At 48.8% G+C, this 18,750-nt stretch overlaps 1 protein-coding gene across 2 annotated transcripts; it reads right to left on the bottom strand.

Moving 5' to 3' along the window:
• Positions 1–2,322: 2,322 nt before the first annotated feature.
• Positions 2,323–18,520, bottom strand: CACNG5 (calcium voltage-gated channel auxiliary subunit gamma 5). Of its 2 annotated transcripts, XM_015120159.3 has the most exons (5): positions 18,272–18,520; positions 16,747–16,833; positions 15,119–15,259; positions 11,217–11,362; positions 7,815–10,907 (listed from the first exon to the last, which is right to left on the bottom strand). In XM_015120159.3, the coding sequence occupies exons 1-5, from the start codon at positions 18,465–18,467 to the stop codon at positions 10,650–10,652; spliced, it is 828 nt and encodes a 275-aa protein (XP_014975645.2). In that variant the 5' UTR covers positions 18,468–18,520; the 3' UTR covers positions 7,815–10,649. The 2 variants fall into 2 exon arrangements, with proteins under 2 accessions (XP_077828690.1, XP_014975645.2); XM_077972564.1 differs by lacking the exons at positions 7,815–10,907; positions 11,217–11,362 and adding an exon at positions 2,323–2,555.
• Between the last annotated feature and the right edge of the window lie 230 nt (positions 18,521–18,750).

Genomic DNA, 18,750 nt, shown 5'->3' with positions numbered 1-18,750 from the left:
AAAATACAAAAATTAGCTGGGTATAGTGGCAGGTGCCTGTAGTCCCAGCTACTTGGGAGGCTGAGGCAGGAGAATGGCTTGAACCCAGGAGGTGGAGGTTGCAGTGAGCCAAGATCATGCCACTGCACTCCAGCCTGGGCGACAGAGTGAGACTCCATCTCAAAAATTAAAAAATGGGAATCTGAACACTGAACTGGACATTTGATGACATCAAGGAATTATTAATGTTTTAAGTGTATTGTTGGCACTGTGATTTTAAAAGAATCCTGATTTTTTGCTGATACAGCAGGAAATCATTGCAGAAGAAGTGATCCAATGTTTGGGATTTGCCTCTAAAGAATCTGGGGTCAGACATGAGTTGGTCCTCATGAAAGCTGAGTGATGGGTATCAGGGAGTTCAGCGTACCATCTTCTCCTGGCCGGGTAATAACCAGGCCTGACCCTGCATCACTTCTGAGATCAGGTGTTTTGAGGGTAGTTTGGCTGTAGGATTGCTGGGAATGTAGGGGGGAACCCACTAGACTGGCAAAAAGGCAAAAGCTAGGGAAGCCTAAGTAGCTCACAGCTGGAGACAGTTTTCCGCTCAGGGGACATCTGGAGATTTTGGTTGCCACAAGCAGAGGATATGGATACTACTGGCATCCTGTGTGTAGGGGCTAGAGATGCTGCTGAACTTCCTGCAATGCAAGGATCAGCACCCACAACAAAGAATTTTCTGGCTCAAAATGTCAATAGTGTTGAGATTGAGGAATGCTGGGCTGTTTTAGTGGGGATGGGGGCCATGGGGAGTATGAACTGGAGCATCTGTGCCGGAGAACAATGAGAACGTGTTGATTAAATTAAGTGCACACATAGCCTGTGATGCGTTACATCCACCCCTCGGTATGGCCCCAAGAAATGGTTGCCAGGTCTGTAAGGGGAGACAGACAGCTGTATTTTCAGCAGTGCTGTTTGCTGCGTGTGTTGTGGGGGAGTTGGAAGCAACATTACCCAAGAGAAGTGCTGGGGGAATTGGTGTCAGACCCTAAACATGAGTCATGTCAGACTCTGGCCTCCAAATCCCACTTTCCTGGTGTTAATTACTGGGATTTTCACTGGGGTTTAGGTAAAAAGGCGGTGGAATACTTGGCAGTAGTTAGAAGCAATGAACTATATGTTCATGGAGGAAAGCAGAATGTTGTAAAAGCAGTGCTGGATGAAAAATAGAGATGCATATATAATGCAGTACCCTTTATTTAAATTAAAATACACATGCCAGAAAACAATATGCACTTAAGGAGCACATAGAAACAAAAATGTATATATTAACCACATCTGAATGGTTGCTCATGGGGTAGAGGGGCAAGGAAAAAAAAGAATGAATGAATAAAAAATCAAGAGCCAGGCCTTGTGTGAACCAATAATGGCTGTACATCATGAACTGGAGAGGGTAACTAACTCAGATTCTGCACTAGGATTCAAAGCAAATAAAGAAAATGAAATCGCACTGGATAAACAGCCCAGGACAGAAGCTGTTATGTAATAGGTGCTAAAGAAATAGTAGCAATAGCCAAAATAATATATTAGTACTAATTTGTTAGTAATAGGATCACAGGGTAAATTATTAGTCCTTCATTTTCCCCATCTCTTTTTCTTCCCCCCAATCCAGGCAAAAAAGCCCACCATTGAGTTTCTAAGGACCCACTGAGGAAGGATATGCAGGACCCTCCCAAGGGGGTGGCAGATTGGAAGGAGTCCTTGGAGGAGGTCGGGGAGAGCAGTCAACCCGTGGGGACAGTTCCCACACCTGGAAGGAAATGAGTGAGGAGGTGCAATTGATGGGTTCCTAGAGCAGCAGAGACCAGAGTCCTTGGCAGGGTCTGAGGGGGTGGCAGGATGGTGTTTGCGAGGACACAGGATACCAGGTGTCAAGAACCCTGGCACCTACACCACTGGACTTTGGATTTCCAGCCTGGCCGCCACTGCCATCCCCTCCCCATTGGATTCCCATGCAACCCTGGGGAACACTGAATTTCTCACCACCCAGGTGAACAGGGGCTCAGACAGATTTAATTTGATTTAGCACAACAAGGTGACACTCCTTGCATCTAAGTAAAATTCATTCTCACTACACTTTTTTTTTTCTTTGCACCTCACACAGCCATCAACCCAGGAGCTCACACTTCCGGTGCTTCAGGAAACATCATGAACAAACAAAAACACCTCTTCCTCCTCTCCAGCTGATGCATTTCTGAATGCTGCGGGGGGTCTCACCTCCCATGGCACACCCACTAGCCATTTGCTCCATGGTGCCCTGGGAGTCAGCCAGGAAAATGGATTCTGGAGGCCAGAGTCTGACATGAGCTCATCTCCAGGATCTCAGCCCAGTTCCTCCAGCACTTTCCTTGGGGTTACGTTGGTAGGATGCACCAGATGACCCCTAACCACACACTCCAAACATGTGCCATGGTCAAACATGTGTCATGTCTTTCTCCAGTTGCTCCAGTTTCTCCAGAACAAGAGTGTGGTGAGGTTCCACCACTGGCTGACCACAGTTAGGAAAATCCAGAGTTTTTCTGGAGCCATTTCCATTACTCATGACGCCATTGGTTGGCATCATGAGTAGAGATGGGAGAGAAGAAATCAGGATTAATGTGTAGAGGCTTTCAGGAAATAATACATCACTGTTGTTTGCATTTAGACCTTTCCTTCCCCCATTTATCTTTGGATGGGAACCTGGATTATTTCTCTGATTATAGAAGAGGATACATTTACCATGCTGAACATTTAGGACTGTAGGTGCCAGGCTCTTGGGGGTGCACTTGAAACAGGACTTGTAGAGCAGAGCAGTGCAAATATTACCAGCTGTGTGGTCATGAGCAAGTCCCTAAACTTTTTTAGGTCTCAGTATTCTATGTACAGGATGGAAAGGGTTACGTGAGATAATGCTTGCAAAATGCCTATTATGTGCCAAGGACTCTGATAAAGACTTTAGATGCATGTTGGTGGTGAGGATGTTGGTGATGACCTGCTGGGTTTGAAGCTGAAGTCGTAGTATCTAAATCAACAGTCGCAAGAGACTGTGTCTGGGTTGAAGATGGTGAATCCCAAGCCTGTGAACTGACCTTGTAGGATGCTCTCCAGAATTGATCATTTAGGACACTGAGAATTGCTACGAATTGAATAGCTGCTACTCACCTTATGCAGTTTATTTAATTTAGTCTCTTCACCATTTTGTTAACGAAAAGAACTTAATCCAAGGAGGACTTTACAGTTTACGTGGTGTTTTCACACACATTGTTGTATCTGAAATAGGGTGGGAGGTGTATGAGTGTGGGTGGATTTAAAGTAAAAATTTACCCAAGTTAGTCAGCTGGGAACGTTGTGATACGTGGTTCCTTTATTGCCTAATCAGAAACCTCTAAACCTTCGAGCCTTGTTCTTTTTTACAACTGCTGAGCACAAAATGAATTATTCAAAGACCAGTGATGAAGATTGACCTGAACTTGATAGTGAGAGCCCGAGACCAAGAGATCATTTCTGAGGATTTATCATCCCTGCTTACAGCCCGAAGTCCATCCTTGGCCCTGACAGTGGGCTGGAGGGCATGTTGGCTCCAGAATGCTGACCTCTACTATCCTCTTTCCAAGGGCAGGCTCTAGCTGCATACCAGTGAATACCAGCTCCTTGGGGAAAGGGCTCAGGAGCAGAGAGGCTAGGCATGAGCCCATGAAGTTGGCATCTTGCCCCAGGCACAGCCTTGTTGAAGGAGGTGGGGCCTGTGCAGGCTGAGACAGAGCAAGGGGGGTCCCTGGGGCTTCCACCTCCTCAGGGGTCCACCCAGCACCATTCTCCCTTTTCCTGCATTTTGTTTGGGATGCTACTCCCCAGCCAGACTCAGGAGAAGGTGGCCTTATCCCCAGCTACAGTGATAAATCCCAGTAGATCCAAGCCAGTGGTTCTCAACCCTGGTTTCACATTAGAACCATCTGGAGAGCTTTAAAAAAAATTCAGAGATCTGGAACTAAACCCCTAGAGCCTAGAGCCTGTCATGGCCTTGACATCGCCTGGAAGCTTGTTAGAGAAACAGACCCTCAGAGCCCACCCCACAGTAACTTCAGAATCTCCAGGCTGGGAGAATAACTCACTGGTCAAAGCCAATCATGGTGCTTGAGATTGTATTTCTCAAAGATGGTTGCTACCATAGATCCCATCTCTCATGCACTCCTCACAATGGAACTCTGACACTCCTTACATCTGAGATGGTGGGATCTATGTTCTCTTCTCTATAAATCTGGGGAGTCTGGGGATTATGATGGAAATGACATGAGGTAATTTCAAAGGCTGCTTCCAGAAAGGCAATGAAGCTTCTTCCTGTCTCTTGGGACCCTTACTCTTAAAACCAAGCTGTCACCCTATGAGGAGGACCAGGCCTTAAGAAGAGACTGTGTGCATAGGTGTTCTAGTGACAACCTTAGCTGAAGTCCCAGTGGACACCAATTGCCAGACCAATGTGCAGGGAAGCCTTTGAAATGACAGCCACTGTCTGACTCCAACTGCCTTGCTGAGCCCAGCCAACCCCTAAAGCTGTCAGAAATAATCATGATATGGGCTGGGCACAGTGGCTCATGCCTGTAATCCCAGCACTTTGGGAGGCTGAGGAGGGTCGACCACGAGGTCAGGAGATCGAGACCATCCTGGCTAACACAGTGAAACCCCGTCTCTACTAAAAATACAAACAAACAAACAAACAAATTAGCTGGGCATGATGGCTGGCACCTGTAGTCCCAGCTACTCGGGAGGCTGAGGCAGGAGAATGGCATGAACCCGGGAGGTGGAGGTTGCAGTGAGCTGAGATCACATCACTGCACTCCAGCCTGGGCAACAGAGCGAGACTCTGTCTCAAAAAAAAAAAAAAAAATATGATTGTTGCTGTCTTAACCTACTAAGTTTTGGGGCAATTACTTGTATATTAATAAATAACTGGAGCACATGGCCACCCTGTTCCCCTCGCCAGATGGTGGTTTAAGAATGGCATGTGACTTGGTTTTGGCCAACGAGACATGACATGAAGTCTGCTGGGGTTGCTTCTGGGAAAGTTGTCTTTGTTCCTTAGAAAAACATAGAGAAAAAGACCACCCTTCTCTTCCCTCTGATGCTGTTGCATCTTGATAGGATGTTTGGAATCACTGTTGCCATCTTGCTACCAACTCATGAATAAAGGCAGCAGAATTCTGCCTTCCTCCCTCTCAACTGTCTCCCCACTGCTACTGCCTGCCATGTGCACTCCGTTATGCATAAATCTTATTCTTCCTTGGGGTGCTGCGAGTATCTGATCTCTTAGCTAAATTCCACATTCTTTGGGGTGTTGTCATCTGGGTGCCTCCATCAGGAGGCAGGCGCTGAGAGGAGTCTACTACTTGAGCTTGGTTGCATTTTGCTTGTAAAACTTACGGCCTCTAGAGTTGGGGATAGAGTCTGGGGACAGAGCCTGATGAGGTGATTTTACCTATACCCCACCATTATAGGAATGAAAAGACAGAAGTCTGGAGGGCTGCTGGTAACACACAGAGGGCTCAGCAGCACCCGATAGAACTCAGGCCTCTGAACCAGCAGGACAGGGAGCCCATGCATGCAAACCTTCAAGGACAGGGCCACCCAGGCAGAAAATCTTAGCCTCACAGTGAGCACACACGGAGTCCTGGCTTCACACACCAGAAAGTGGAGGCAGGCCCAGAAGGTTGTAACATGTCCAGGGTCACAGAGTAGAGACCCAGGATCCTGGTTCAGGGATGTGAGACTCCAGAGACCTCAGCACTGCCAGTACCAAGGACTCAGGCCCCAGCGCCTGTCCTGGGAGACGTGGATGCTAGAGGGGCACCTGCTCAGTTCCTATTCACTCATCTGCATGCCTGGAACCCAAAGAGCAAAAGCAGCCCTGGTGGGGGCTCTGGCTGGCTCCAGTGTACCACCCTCCACCCCCTGTAGTGGTGACCACTGAGCCTCATCTCTTCTATGGCACATGGAGCAGCCACTGCTGCCATGGATGAACCCACACTCACAGTGCTAGCCAGGCCCCAGGCACAGGCGCATTAGGCAGAATCCACTCATCCATCCACTTGTGCACCCACTCCCTAGGCAGAGTGCTGTGTTCCAAAGGCAAGTTAACTTCCAAGTGTCACACGAGCATATGAGAGTGGTTCACTGAGTGTGGGGAGAAAGTCAAGACTTGCAGAGCTGCCAATGGGCCTTTGTACCCAAAATCCAGGCAGCTGGTGAAGGAACAGAGCCCAGGCACCAATTTGCTCAGGCCTTGGTGGAATGTGGCTCCCCTGGCCTCCACTGTCCTTTCTCCACTTACAATGGTTGGTTTTATGTGTCAATGCGGCTGGACCACCATGTTGCCCAAATATTTGGCCAAACATTTTTCTAACTGTCCTGTGAAGGTGTGTTTTGGATGACACTAACATTTAAATCAGTGGACACCGAGTAAAGCAATTACCTTTGCTAACGTCGGTGGGCCTCAACCATTTCACTGAAAGCCTGAATAGAACAAAGGCTTGACTACCCCTGAGCAGCCAGGATTTCTGCCAGGAGACTGCAAGTTTAGACTCAAACTGCAAGTCCTCATTGGGTCTCTAGCCCACCAGCCTCCGCCATCATATTTTGGTTGTACTCACCAAGCCTCCACAACTTCTTGAGCTAGGTTCTTAAAATAAATCTTTCTTTCTATATATTCATCCTATTGATTCTGTTTCTCTAGAGAACCCTAATAGACCCCCTGTATCTAGGGAGAAGGGAGAGTTACTCAAACATTAAGGAGGGGTGCCCCCCACATGTGGTTCTCCAGGGACACCACTGATAAGCCTGTGGCACCTGTGGATTTCCCCCACACCCCCACACACCCACCCCAGCTCTGCATGCAGCCCTGGTAACACGGAATTCTTCTGAAGGTCACTGGTGGGGCTGGGAGGACATCATTGACTCACCCATGGGACAAGAAAGAAGGTAGGGGATGGGCACAGTAGCTCATGCCTGTAATCCCAGCACTTTGGGAGGCCAAGGCAGGCGGATTACTTGAGGTCAGGAGTTCGAGACCAACCTGGCCAATATGGGGAAACCCCATCTCTACTAAAAATACAAAAATTAGCTGGGCATGGTGGTGCATGCCTGCTATCCCAGCTACTTGGGAGGTTGAGGCAGGAGAATTGCTGGAGCCCAGGAGGCAGAGGTTGCAGTGAGCTGAGATCGCACCACTGCACTGACAGAGCAGGAGCTTCACCATCTTGTACAAGCACTGCCATTTTAAAGTTCACCTTGATCGAAAACCACCTAAATCAAAAGGATGTCAGCCTAATGGCTAAGGTCAGCATGACCATAAACCACAAATGACATCTTTGACCAGAACTATTCTAAACCCCTCCCCGACCAGAGACATGCCAGCCCTGAGATAACCTCCCCTCCAGCCAGAGAGATGTCAGCCCCAAGATAACCTCTTGCTGACCAGAGACGTTCCAACCCTGCCATAAACTTCTCCCCGACACAGAAATAGTCCAAGCTCTTTCACCAATATATACTCTTAGTCTGTAGGAGAGAGTGCTCCTGACTGAAATCATCCAGAAACCCCTCTCAGGTTTATTCTCCAAAATAAACCTGTCTTTGACTGTTGAGCCACTTTTTGTGGTTCTTTCCTCTTTCTTTAACTCTTACATGCACTCCAGCCTGGGTGACAGAGCAAGACATCGTCTCACAAGAAAAAAAAAAAAGTGAGTTCCAGGTGTGGGGGAACCAATGTCAGATTGTTCCCTGTTACCCCAAGTCATTTTATTCCACAATTCATAACACTTGGGTTTATTCGTGTTGTTATCCCCTCCCATTTTTTTACAGTGCTTGAGGAAACAAAAGATCAGAATGTATATTGAAGAAGAGACCCTAATTTATGATTTCTGAGTTGAGTTTGTACATGTTTAATGCTTGGTAAAAATCTCCTGATTGAGGAGAGGCTGCAACTAGGCCCTGATTCTGAGATGAATTTATAGACAGAAAGGAAATTGTGATGGTGGTATGATTATTGACACATTCACCCACCTCCGATGGGGAAAAAAATGGCCCAGAACCTGTTCCTAAGATGCGTGTAAACCACATCTTCCCAGGCTAAGGGCTCCTTCATTTAGCAGCTCAGCATCAGGGCCAGTAAAGACCGAACCTAGTGATGTCTGAGTCCACAATCAGCTTGTATTTAGGAGTGGATTCTATTTTTTCCAGGTGCACAAAAAACAAGCCTGGCACAGTGACAGAGAAAGTGTTCTAGAGAGAGAAAAGTGCAATTAAGAGCTAATTACATTGATAAAAATTGGAGTAGAGCTCACCTAAATGATTGTCCAGTTTGGAAATGCTATCTAACTGTCTCCAAGCACAAAAACGGATTCCTTTACTTTGTTGTGGGGAGAACATGGTTTTGGTATTATTCTGTAAACAGTAACTGAAGAATACAACAGTATTCATTGCAAGGGTGCCAGTGGAGAGGGAAGGGGGCCTCACAATTGCTATCAGTTTATAGGTAAGGATTGAAAAGTCACATACAAAAGCAACAGGGAGCCTCCCACAGGAGGCTGAGTCATTGGAGTTGTGGGTGGGTAGGAGGAGAGTGGGCTTGGAAACCATTTAGGCCAAGCCCCTCAGAGTGGAAGAGTGTTGCTCAAGGATTCGTGGTGAATGAGTGGCTAAATTGGGACCAGAACTGGCTTCTCTTATCTTTCTCCTCTACCATGCTGTGAGACACATGGAAGAATCCAACAGCAAAATACCTGTTATGGGCTAAACTCTGTCTTTCCTAAATTCATTTGTAGAATGACTATATTTGGAGATAGAGTGTTTAAAGAGGTTATTTCATGAAAATTAACCACCAATTAATTGGGGATGAACCCAAATCCAATCTGACTGGTGTCCGTATCAGGAGAGGGAATTTGGACACACTGAGGGACACCGGGGACACGGCACACAGACCACATGAGGACACAGCAGGAAGGTAGCCGTCTGCAAGCCAAGGACAGAGGCCTCAGAAGAAACCAATCCTGCCGACACCTTGATCTTGGACTCCAGTCCCCAGAACTGTAGGAAAATTCATGTATGTTTTTAAGCCACCCAGCCTGTGGTAGTTCATTATGGCAGCCCAGCTGCCTAACACACAGCCCCTCCAAGGCTGCACACACCACACGTGCAGCTTTCTGGACTACATGCTGGAGTCCACATATTGCCATCATGGCTTTCTGTTCTCAGAACCTAACGGCATCTTAAAGAGGGCAAGAGGAGAGCAGGCAGAACAGCGACACACAGCATTGTTTTGCTACTCAAAATCTCAAAACCAAAAACGTCTAAGCTGAGCCGACACTTGGAGAGCTAAGGGGTGCATGGCTTGCAGTGGCTTCTGTGGACTTACGGAAGGTGATTAAAACCCCCCTAGGTCTGGTTTCCCACCAGAAGAATGGGTGTCACACTGCCTGGTCTTCTGGAAAAATCTGATTTGCCTACATCTGTCCTACACCCAGGAAGCAGACACTCCTCTATATTAGGATTAAATTGGCAACCCCCAAATGTTCACAGGCAGCCTTCGGAGAGCAGCTGGATTATTCCAAGTCTGCCTTTGTTTGAACTCAAGACGCACCAGGTGTCATCAAATCCAGCTCCCACTCCCAGGCAGCCTCTTCAAAGGCTACCTTCCACTTAGGTGGTTTAGCTGTCTACAAGATTTCATCTTAGGGCCTTGGTCCGGAAATATTGACCTTGTAAGGGGACAGTATCCCCAGGACCAGAAACAGTGTCTGGTAATAGGAACTTAGACCAGCCCAATTTTAAAATTCTCATTGTCAGAATCAGTTATTTGGGTTAAGGCATAAAAGGCTCTTGTAAAATATGTTATCAAAGGGCCATACGTATTACGATGTCTTCAGCCATTAACACCTCTTTGTGACTTCATCAGTGTGACCTCAGAGCCACCCTTAGTCCCTTAGGGCCAGGGCCCAGGGCAGCTGAGTTCTGGTGTGAGGCAAGGAGAAAAGGTTCACAGCCTGTGTTGGGGAGGGGCGAGCACGGACAGGTGTGTCATGTGGAGGGACATGGGTGACAAAAAGGGAAAAAGGGTTCAGAAGGAACGCTGCCAGCTTGACGTGTCTAAGCCAGCCAGACCTCTGTATCAGAGTCACCTTTCGGCCAGATGGTGCAGATCTTGAACGTGAATGGCCAGGCCAGTTGGCAAGTGCACAAGTCCAGCTGCATCTGTGTAAGGAGCTTGGCATCTCAGAGCTGGCCCTGACCTAGGGCCATGAAGTTGGGGGTGCAGGAAGAATATACAGAGGGAATATCGGTTTCTCCTGGGCTTGTGGGGACCTGCTGGCTTCCTGGAGCCACTGCTGTGATTGGCACTCACATGGGCGGGGCTTCTCCCATGTTCCCAGACAATCAGCTTGCCTGCAGACTCCAGACTCCCACCCCCATGCTGGGGCAGTTAGAGCCCTTCTGGAGAAGCAGGGAGAGGACTGGGGTCAAGTGACAACATCTAAGCATGGGTGGCCTGGGCCTGTCAACCACAGGCCTGGGGCTCAGGGGTCACCTGGAGAGAACAGGAAGGGTTGTTTGGCCACCCACAGTCCAGGGATGGGGGAGGCCGAGGCTCAGCAGGGCGAAGAGGACATCTGGTCATAGTCAGGGCACTTGAGCAAGGCGGGGTAGTTGCTGTTCATCTGCAGGGAGGCCTCGCTGGAGATGTCGGAGGGGCTGCGGCCCCTGACCCAGGCGTCTGGGTGTAGGAACTGGCCTGAGTAATCGGAGCAGTTGCTCAGCCGAGGGCGGTAGAAGCCAGGGTGGGGCCTGTACATGTCCTCCGCGGTGTACCGCTTCATGAACAGGTACACAGACATCACCCCGGCACTCTACAGGGAGAAGACAGCAGAGGACGGCTCACTGCTGGGGCCTGCCTCATCTCCCCTGGCTGGGGTTTGCACAGGACACAGCTCGAGTAGGGTGGGAAGCGAACGTGGGGACAGGAGCAGGGCCCTGGGGGACATCCTGGTTGGAGGAGACCCAGGAAGGTAAGACACATTCTGGGATGAGGAAGGGAAGTAGGGTGGGTGGTCCAGGGTCCAAAATGCTTGTGGAATGTCCCCTTTCCCCTGTTTCCCCTGGCTCAGTGGGGCGACGCCCAGCCCCAGCCTATCCCTACTTAGGGTGACAGGCTTTACCTCCGTTAAAAGGAAGGAGATGGCGGCGAAGGCAAACGACCACCCATACTTGTAGTTGAAGTAGGTCTCTGCGTCCTTGGTCCTGTTGAGCATCTCGTCGTTGATGCTGGAGATGTAGAGCACCAGGCCCACCACGAGAGAGAGGCCTGGTTGGGCAGCAGGGAAGAGGGGATGCTCAGCCCAGAGGCCCTGGAAGTTTGCTGAGGTGGCACCCACCTCCCTTTGCAATTCAGGAGCAAAGCCACTGGCCTTGGGGTAACAATGCTCTCAGTGGAGTTCAAAGGAGAGCAGAAACTTTCCTCCCAAGCACGCTGTTTAGACCAGCACCTTCCAGACAGCAGATAGTTTCAGGGAAGAAGCTCCTAAGCCATGGGCTAAGCCCAGTGGTTCTCACGCTGCTGTGCGTATCTGTCACACAGGCCTGAGCCCCAGCTCTGGACATTCTGATACACCTGGTCTGGGATGAGGACCTGGCACTGTATTTCCTTTTTCCGAGGTGCATTTTCACTCTTGTCACCCAGGCTGGAGGGCAATGTCGTGATCTCGGTTCACTGCAACCTCTGCCTCCCAGGTTCAAGTGATTCTCCTGCCTCAGCCCCCCTGAGTAGCTGGGATTACAGGTGCCTGCCACCATGCCCAGCTGATTTTGTGTTTTTAGTAGAGACGACGTTTCTCCATGTTGGCCAGGTTGGTCTCAAACTCCTAACCTCAAGTGATCGCTCGCCTCAGCCTCCCAAAGTGCTGAGATTACAGGCGTGAGCCACTGGGCCTGGCACTGCATTTTCTTAAGAGGGCTGTGAACCACTGAGCTAGAAAGTGGCTTTTACAGAACTGAAGGGTAAAATAGGCCCCCTGGGCAGAAAGAGCCAAGATGGTAGGTGGCACCTATCATTGTGGAGTGCCCCCATGTGGCCCATGGTCTGTGCAACCCACCTGACCACAAGGTGTGGCCTGTCTGAGATCTTTAGGTAGGGAGGTAAAGGGAGTTTGTCCAGATTTTGGCAAGCTTTAAATCAGGAGGCCAGGGGGGACCAACCTCCTACTGCCATTATGCAAATGACTGCCTCAGGCATCAGTTCTATCAATTAGTAGCTGTAATTGAATCAAGACATAATTACTCTGTTTTGAGCTGTTCAGGTTTAATTCCACTCACATTATTTTATGAAACTAGGGCATCTGGAAGGATGAATGCTAAAGGAAAATTGGTGTGACTGAAACCTTCCTAGTACTTATGTTTGAATCATTGGTGCCCTAAACAAACCCTCTTTATTGTTATCATTGAAATGACTTCATGTGGCCCATCTCAATCCTAGATTTCTGATCCTGTAGCCCACTGCTGAAAAACCTCATGTATGTCAAAGCTACTGTTTATAGCTTTGGCTATCATGAAGTTCACAGAAGGAAAAATAAAAAGCTTAACCCTAGGTCTGTACCCCTTGGACTATGTGGAAATATCACCATGGAAAGGCTGGGCTGATGACATTGCTGGTGCTCAATAAATATGTGTTGGGTTGATGCATGGAAGGGTGGAAGGATGGATTGATAGATGGAAGAATGGATGGATGATGGGTTGGTGGGTAGATTGAAAAATGGATGGACAGATGGATGGAAAGAAGTGTGGGTAGGTGGGTGGGTGGGTGGATAGATGGATGGATGGATGGATGAATGGATGGATGAATGGAAGGAGAAAGAAAGAATGGCTCTTGGGCATCAGACTTTCTGACTGCCACCTGGCTCCCAAGCTATGTTGACAAGAAAATATTGGGAAAAGGATCCTAAAATTACTTAGGAGTCATGTGGTAATCAGAATGCTTGGTATCCAATAGCTGTTTTTCCTTTCTTTCCATCCATCCATCCATCCATCCATCTATTATTCAAGCTATTCACCCATCCATTTTCCATCCAAACATCTTCTCCCCAGGATCCCTAACCAGTCAGTCTGGGGCACCTAAATTACATGCCCCAAGAGCCACTTCTTTGGCCCGAGTCATTATCTCCAAAAGAAAGGGTCTCCACAGGTCACCTTGAAAAGGAGAAAGAGTCCACCTTTATTTACTGTTTTCTTTCCCCTTCTCACTCTACACACCAGCCATGAGTAATCTCATCCATGTCCATGGATTCCTTTCCCACTCCCTAGGCTGGTAGCTCTCCAATCTCTATCTTTGGTCCAAGCCACTCCCATGAGCCCCAGACGCTGACCTCTGGCAGCCTTCCGGACACCTCTTCCCAAATGTCATAAGGATACATCAAACTCAGCATTTCCCACACTAAACTCATGATCTGCCCAAATCTGCTCCTTCTCTCTGTGATCCCTGAATCAATGATGTGATATGCCATCTACCCAGTGCTCAAGCAAGAAATTGGCACTCACCTTGACTCTTCCCTGGAAGCCTCATCCTAGTTCTGTTGAGTTTACCTCTCGAATGTCACTCGAACCCTCTCTTTCTTCTCCACCATCAACCCCCTGTTTGGGCCATCACCTCTACTATGGGAATAGCCTCTTGCCTAGTCTCCCTGCCTCCTGTCTTGCTTCCCTCCCTGCCTCCATTCCCCAGCATGGTCATTCTAAAATCCAAACCCAATCGTGTCATCCCTTGGCTCAAAATTCATCTAAGGCTTCTCCTAAAGTCCGAAATCCATAAGATGACCTCAGATGCCTTCCCCAGTCTCTCTTCTCACTACAGTTTTCCTTGCACCTGCCATGATGAGCTATGATTACACTCAGTTCCCCCAATGGTTCATCCTCCCTCTTCCTTCCAGGCTACTTTTCCACCCCCACCCCCAACCTCACTTCTTTGCCTAATGCTTACTCATCCTTTAGCTTGCCTCCTCCTGGTAGTCTTCCATGACCAATCTTTGCCCTGAGTTTCAGCCACTGGTCTTGACCCCCATTGCAGTCCTTGCTGGCCACTATTCATAGTCCTATTCACACTGGGTTCCTATCTCCTGTCTACTGTTTATATCTCCCATTACACTGCCCTTTTTGTAGGCAGTGATGCCAGCAGCCAGAATAAGGCCTGGTAGATATCATGAATGAATAAAAAGAAGAAAACTGAAGTACAATCTGGCATCAGTCCAGGAAGACAAGTCCATGTTGAAGGGGTCTAGGAGGATTTATGGTGTGGTGTGTGACTGGAGAGGGAAGGAGACAGCAGGAGTCTCGGGAGGACAGCTGGGGGATGGGGGGGGGGGTGAAGGATCCATTATTCCAAAGGCAGATTGTGTTTAATATTCATGCACAAATATGAAGACATAGCCCCTTCAAAAACAGGAATACTCAAGATAGTGGGAATTAAAAAGTACTTAGGGGTAGTGATGTGTGGAGTGAGGAAGGAACCCTGGGTTCCAATCCCAGATTTGCCTGATGGGAGCCTGTGCAGTCACCCCTCCTGTGGAGCCTCTGTTGCTCTTCTGGAAGATAATAATGGGCCCAGGGTCCTCAGATGTTTCCTTCAGCTCTGACTCAATTCTGTCTGGATGACTGACTCAGCCTGTCCTAATTCCAGGAGTTCCCAATGCAGAGTCGTTTGGGAGTTAAACAGCAAAAGTCTAGGGTTACCAGGCATGGTAGCTCATGGCTGTAATCCCAGAACTTTGGGAGGCCAGGGCAGTTGGATTGCTTGAGCTCAGGAGTTCGAGATCAACCTGACCAACATGGAAAAACCCTATCTTTACCAAAAATACAAAAATTAGCCAGGTGTGATGGCAGGCACCTGTAATCTCAGCTACTCGGGAGGCTGAGGCAGGAGAATTGCTTGAATTCAGGAGGTGGAGGTTGCAGTGAGCCGAGATCGTGCCACTGCAATCCAGCATGGGTGCCAAAGCAAGACTCTCTCCAAAAAAAAAAAAAAAAAAAAAAAAAAAAAATTCAGGGTGCAAGGAAAGAAAACAACATAACTTACCTGAGAGGATAAAGAAGATGCCAGAGACAAAGGCCAGTATTGTCCGGTGGGGACGGATGTGTCCAATGTTGCTCAGGATAAACCCAATGAACATGAAGAAGAGGCTGACCAGAGGGAATGGTGTGGCTGAGCGGATCATCTCTAATTAACGGGACAAAAGGGCAGCCTGTTAGTCTCCAGGCCTGACTCATTCCTCATCATTTCGAGTTGAGTGTTCCTGGCAGTGTCTACCAACAGGTCCTCAAATCCTCACCCCTGCAGGGGTTCCCCAGACTCTACCCCCATCAGGTGGCCTGGGGATCTCCCATTATTAGCAGGACTTTTGTCCCTGAGGTGGGCCTGGAAGGTCTGACTTCAAGTATCAGCATCTTCAGGGCCTCTGTCATTTCCCCCATGCATAAGCTAGTACCTCCCTGGGGGTCTACACTGTCTGCCAATATGGAGTCCATACTGCCTGCAAATATGGCAGTTGTGGAAGGGCCAGGTCATTCCATCTTGCTTCCTCTTCCAGGCAGATTAACCATTTCCTTGGGCAAGGGGTTGCTCTGAATGGTGCAGGGGACAGTTACAGCCTCTGTTTTCTTCAACTTGTAATTACTTGGGTAGCAGTTCTGTTGGGGCTAGTCTTTGTCCCTGGTTCCTGAGAGATAACTTCTAAATTCTTGGAATTTTCCAAGGATGGGAGTGTCTTCATTATTCACGGTAGGTCTCTCAACCACACCTGAGGTTTTGCTAACCAGGTGACTCAGGATGGGGGCTAGAAACACCAACCACGGAATTAAAAGATTGGGGTTTTGAGCCAGGTGATATCAGTCTGGCCTCTAGGGAAGGTAAGGGGCTGGAGGGTGAGATCAGTCACATGATCAATAATGTAATCAATCATGCCTATGTAATGAAACCCAATAAAAACTCTGGACACCAAAGCTCAATTGAGCTTCCTGGTTGATGAACGCATCAGTGTGTGAAGATGGTGACACAACCTGATTCCATGGAGAGAAGACTCTGAAGCTCCACATTCAGGACCCACCCCAAGACCTTGCCCTATGTGTCTCTTCATCTGGCTGGTGCTGATTTGTGTCCTTTGTAATAAAATTGGAATGGTAAGTATAGCACTTTCCTGAGTTCTGTGAGTCATTTTTGCAAATTATTAAACCTGATGGAGTTATGGGAGCTCCCATATTTGGAGCTAATTGGTCAGAAGTGCAGGAGGCCAGGGACCTCTGAACTTGCAGCTGGCATCTGAAATAAGGGTAGTCATGCTAGGGGCTGAGACCTTAAACCTGTGGAGTCTCTGTTAACTCCAGGCGATTAGTATCAGAATTGCATTGCAATATTGCAAGTTCATACTGGGGGCAGAACTGACTCTGTTGAGGTCAAGGCCATAAAGTCAGGCTCCCTGGGACCCAGAGAGCTCAGTTCCCTGATTGATGCCTGGGTCAGTAGACTGGGAGACTCCAGCAACCTGTTTTCACTACTGGAAAATTAAGCTGTAGTGAACTCAGGTCAGCATACCCAGTGGAGTCTAAGGGCATTCCTCTTGAGAAATATGCTGGCACCCTGACTCTTCCCTCTGCCCTGCTCCTCTCTGTCCAGCCAGTGGCCTGGGTTGCCAGACTCAAGGCACTTACTCAGAACATTGACTGTGGACTCGGATGTCAGCTGGGTGTTCATGGGCATCACATATTCAATGGTGAAGCAACGCCCCCGCTCCTCACCTGTGGAGACAAGAATCACATTTCCAGGTCCTTCTTGAACATGGATTTGAAGTTAGTTCATTCAAATGGTATTTCCAAGTGTTTTTAGCATCTTTGACCTGCTGTGTCTTTGCACCTGAGCTGGATCCAAACCCTATGGGGGTCCTGTCCCTGGCTCATAGCCCACAGCAGGGGTGGAGGCATGTCCTGACATGACAACCTTCCTGGAGAAGCACCTGTGTGAGGATGGACCCAAGCACCAAGAGTCACATGAAAAGAGGTTGGTATTGCAAACTCTCCATGCTGAGTGAACAACTGGTGCCATCTCACTGCGTTTGGCCAGATGGGGCTGACAATGGTGCATAGCTGACTTAGATTGTCCAGTGTGGGTGTCATGGAGCAGAACTCCAAAAGCCTTGTCAACCACCCTGGAAACCAGATCCTAGTGACTTCAAACTCCAGATTTAAGCACAGACCAATGCCATGCAGTCTGGGGCAGAAGAAGTCAGAGTTGGATGCCATTCCCGTGGCAGACTCAACACCTTGAGGTATCTTCCCTGCTAAATACTGGTGGGAACCAATACCCACTCCAACCCCCAAAGCTGTACTATCCAGCTGGGAGGAAAAAGGCTGGGAGAGCCAAACTCTGTGTCTTCCCAATGCACACATAAGTTACAGGTCCCTACCAAGAAAAGCCCAGTTGACCACACTGTGGCAATCCAGGCCAGCCCAGGCTTGCAGCTAGTCTTGTATGACTTGGAGATGTTTTTCTTGTGCAGGCTAGTCTTGGCCCGTGATAAAGGGATAAAGGATAGAATTCTTGGAGTGGTAACTTGGAAGGTTACAGAGAAGCCCTAGTGAGTAAAAAGGCAGGTCCAGATAAGTGGGGTCAAAACCTCTACCATGCAGCAGAAGCTGGAGGGACCTGCTCATGCATTTCCTCTGTGCCATTTTATGGAGGAACAGAGAAACTACCAAGTATCTTCTATTCTATAAACTAGTGGATGCAAGGAAGCTGAGTTAAGGAGACTTAACCTCTTTGAATCTTCATTTCTGTATTTGCAAAGTGGAAATAAGTCCTGTCTTGTAGTATTGTTGGGAGGATTATATGGGATCAATACTTCAATGAGCTAAGGCATGCATGAACATTTGAGATCTGTGCAGTGTCATTTGCATCCAGTTCTGGGAGCAGAGTGTGGGGAAGGCATAGTTACATTCATCTTTCAGGAAGGAAGACCTGGGAGGTGAAAAGACTGGCTCAAATGGACATTGAGAATCAGGACTTGAGTTTGGAACAGGGTCCCAGTCACTGCAGGGAGCACCACCCACCATATATAGGGATCATCCATGGTGAACGGTCTCCTTCCAGCATCTCTTGGCCATCTCTTCCCAGGGAGGTACCTCTTGGGGCAGGTGATGTCAGGGGGGCAGGGCTGTCCCCAACCCTGGGCACCTTTACCTGCAAGGAAGCAGACCCGCCAGAGGCCTGAGTGCAGGAACATCTTGATCTCGGTGCTCTGGTTCTGGGGTACAATCACACCCTCCTCCAGGTACAGCCAGTAGTCGGTGCTGACCGCGATACCCAGGAGGCCCAGGCCACAGACAGCAAAGACGCTGCTCAGCAGGGTCAGGGCCTTCCTCCCGCAGGCACTCATCTTCCTGGACCGTTGCTGGGTGGCTAGTTGTCACACTCCCACCAGCACGGACTGTGCTCTGGGGCCAGGGAGAGTGGGTGAGCAGGTGGCAGTGCTCACGGCTCTGAGAAGACAAAGATGAGCCGGTAACTAAAGTCAACCCCCAACCTGGCTCAATGGATGGGTAAAGACCACCAGGCCACCCCCAGGACACCAAGTCACCGAAACAGAGGTGCCACCCTCTCCCCAACCCCGCAGCAATTCAGAGCATTCTTGGCATGCCACTGCAAGGACCCCCTTGTCC

Source organism: Macaca mulatta, chromosome 16 (genome assembly GCF_049350105.2).
Source record: "Macaca mulatta isolate MMU2019108-1 chromosome 16, T2T-MMU8v2.0, whole genome shotgun sequence".
In the NCBI taxonomy this organism is placed as follows: domain Eukaryota; kingdom Metazoa; phylum Chordata; class Mammalia; order Primates; family Cercopithecidae; genus Macaca; species Macaca mulatta.
This window is presented reverse-complemented; position numbering and strand designations above follow the sequence as displayed.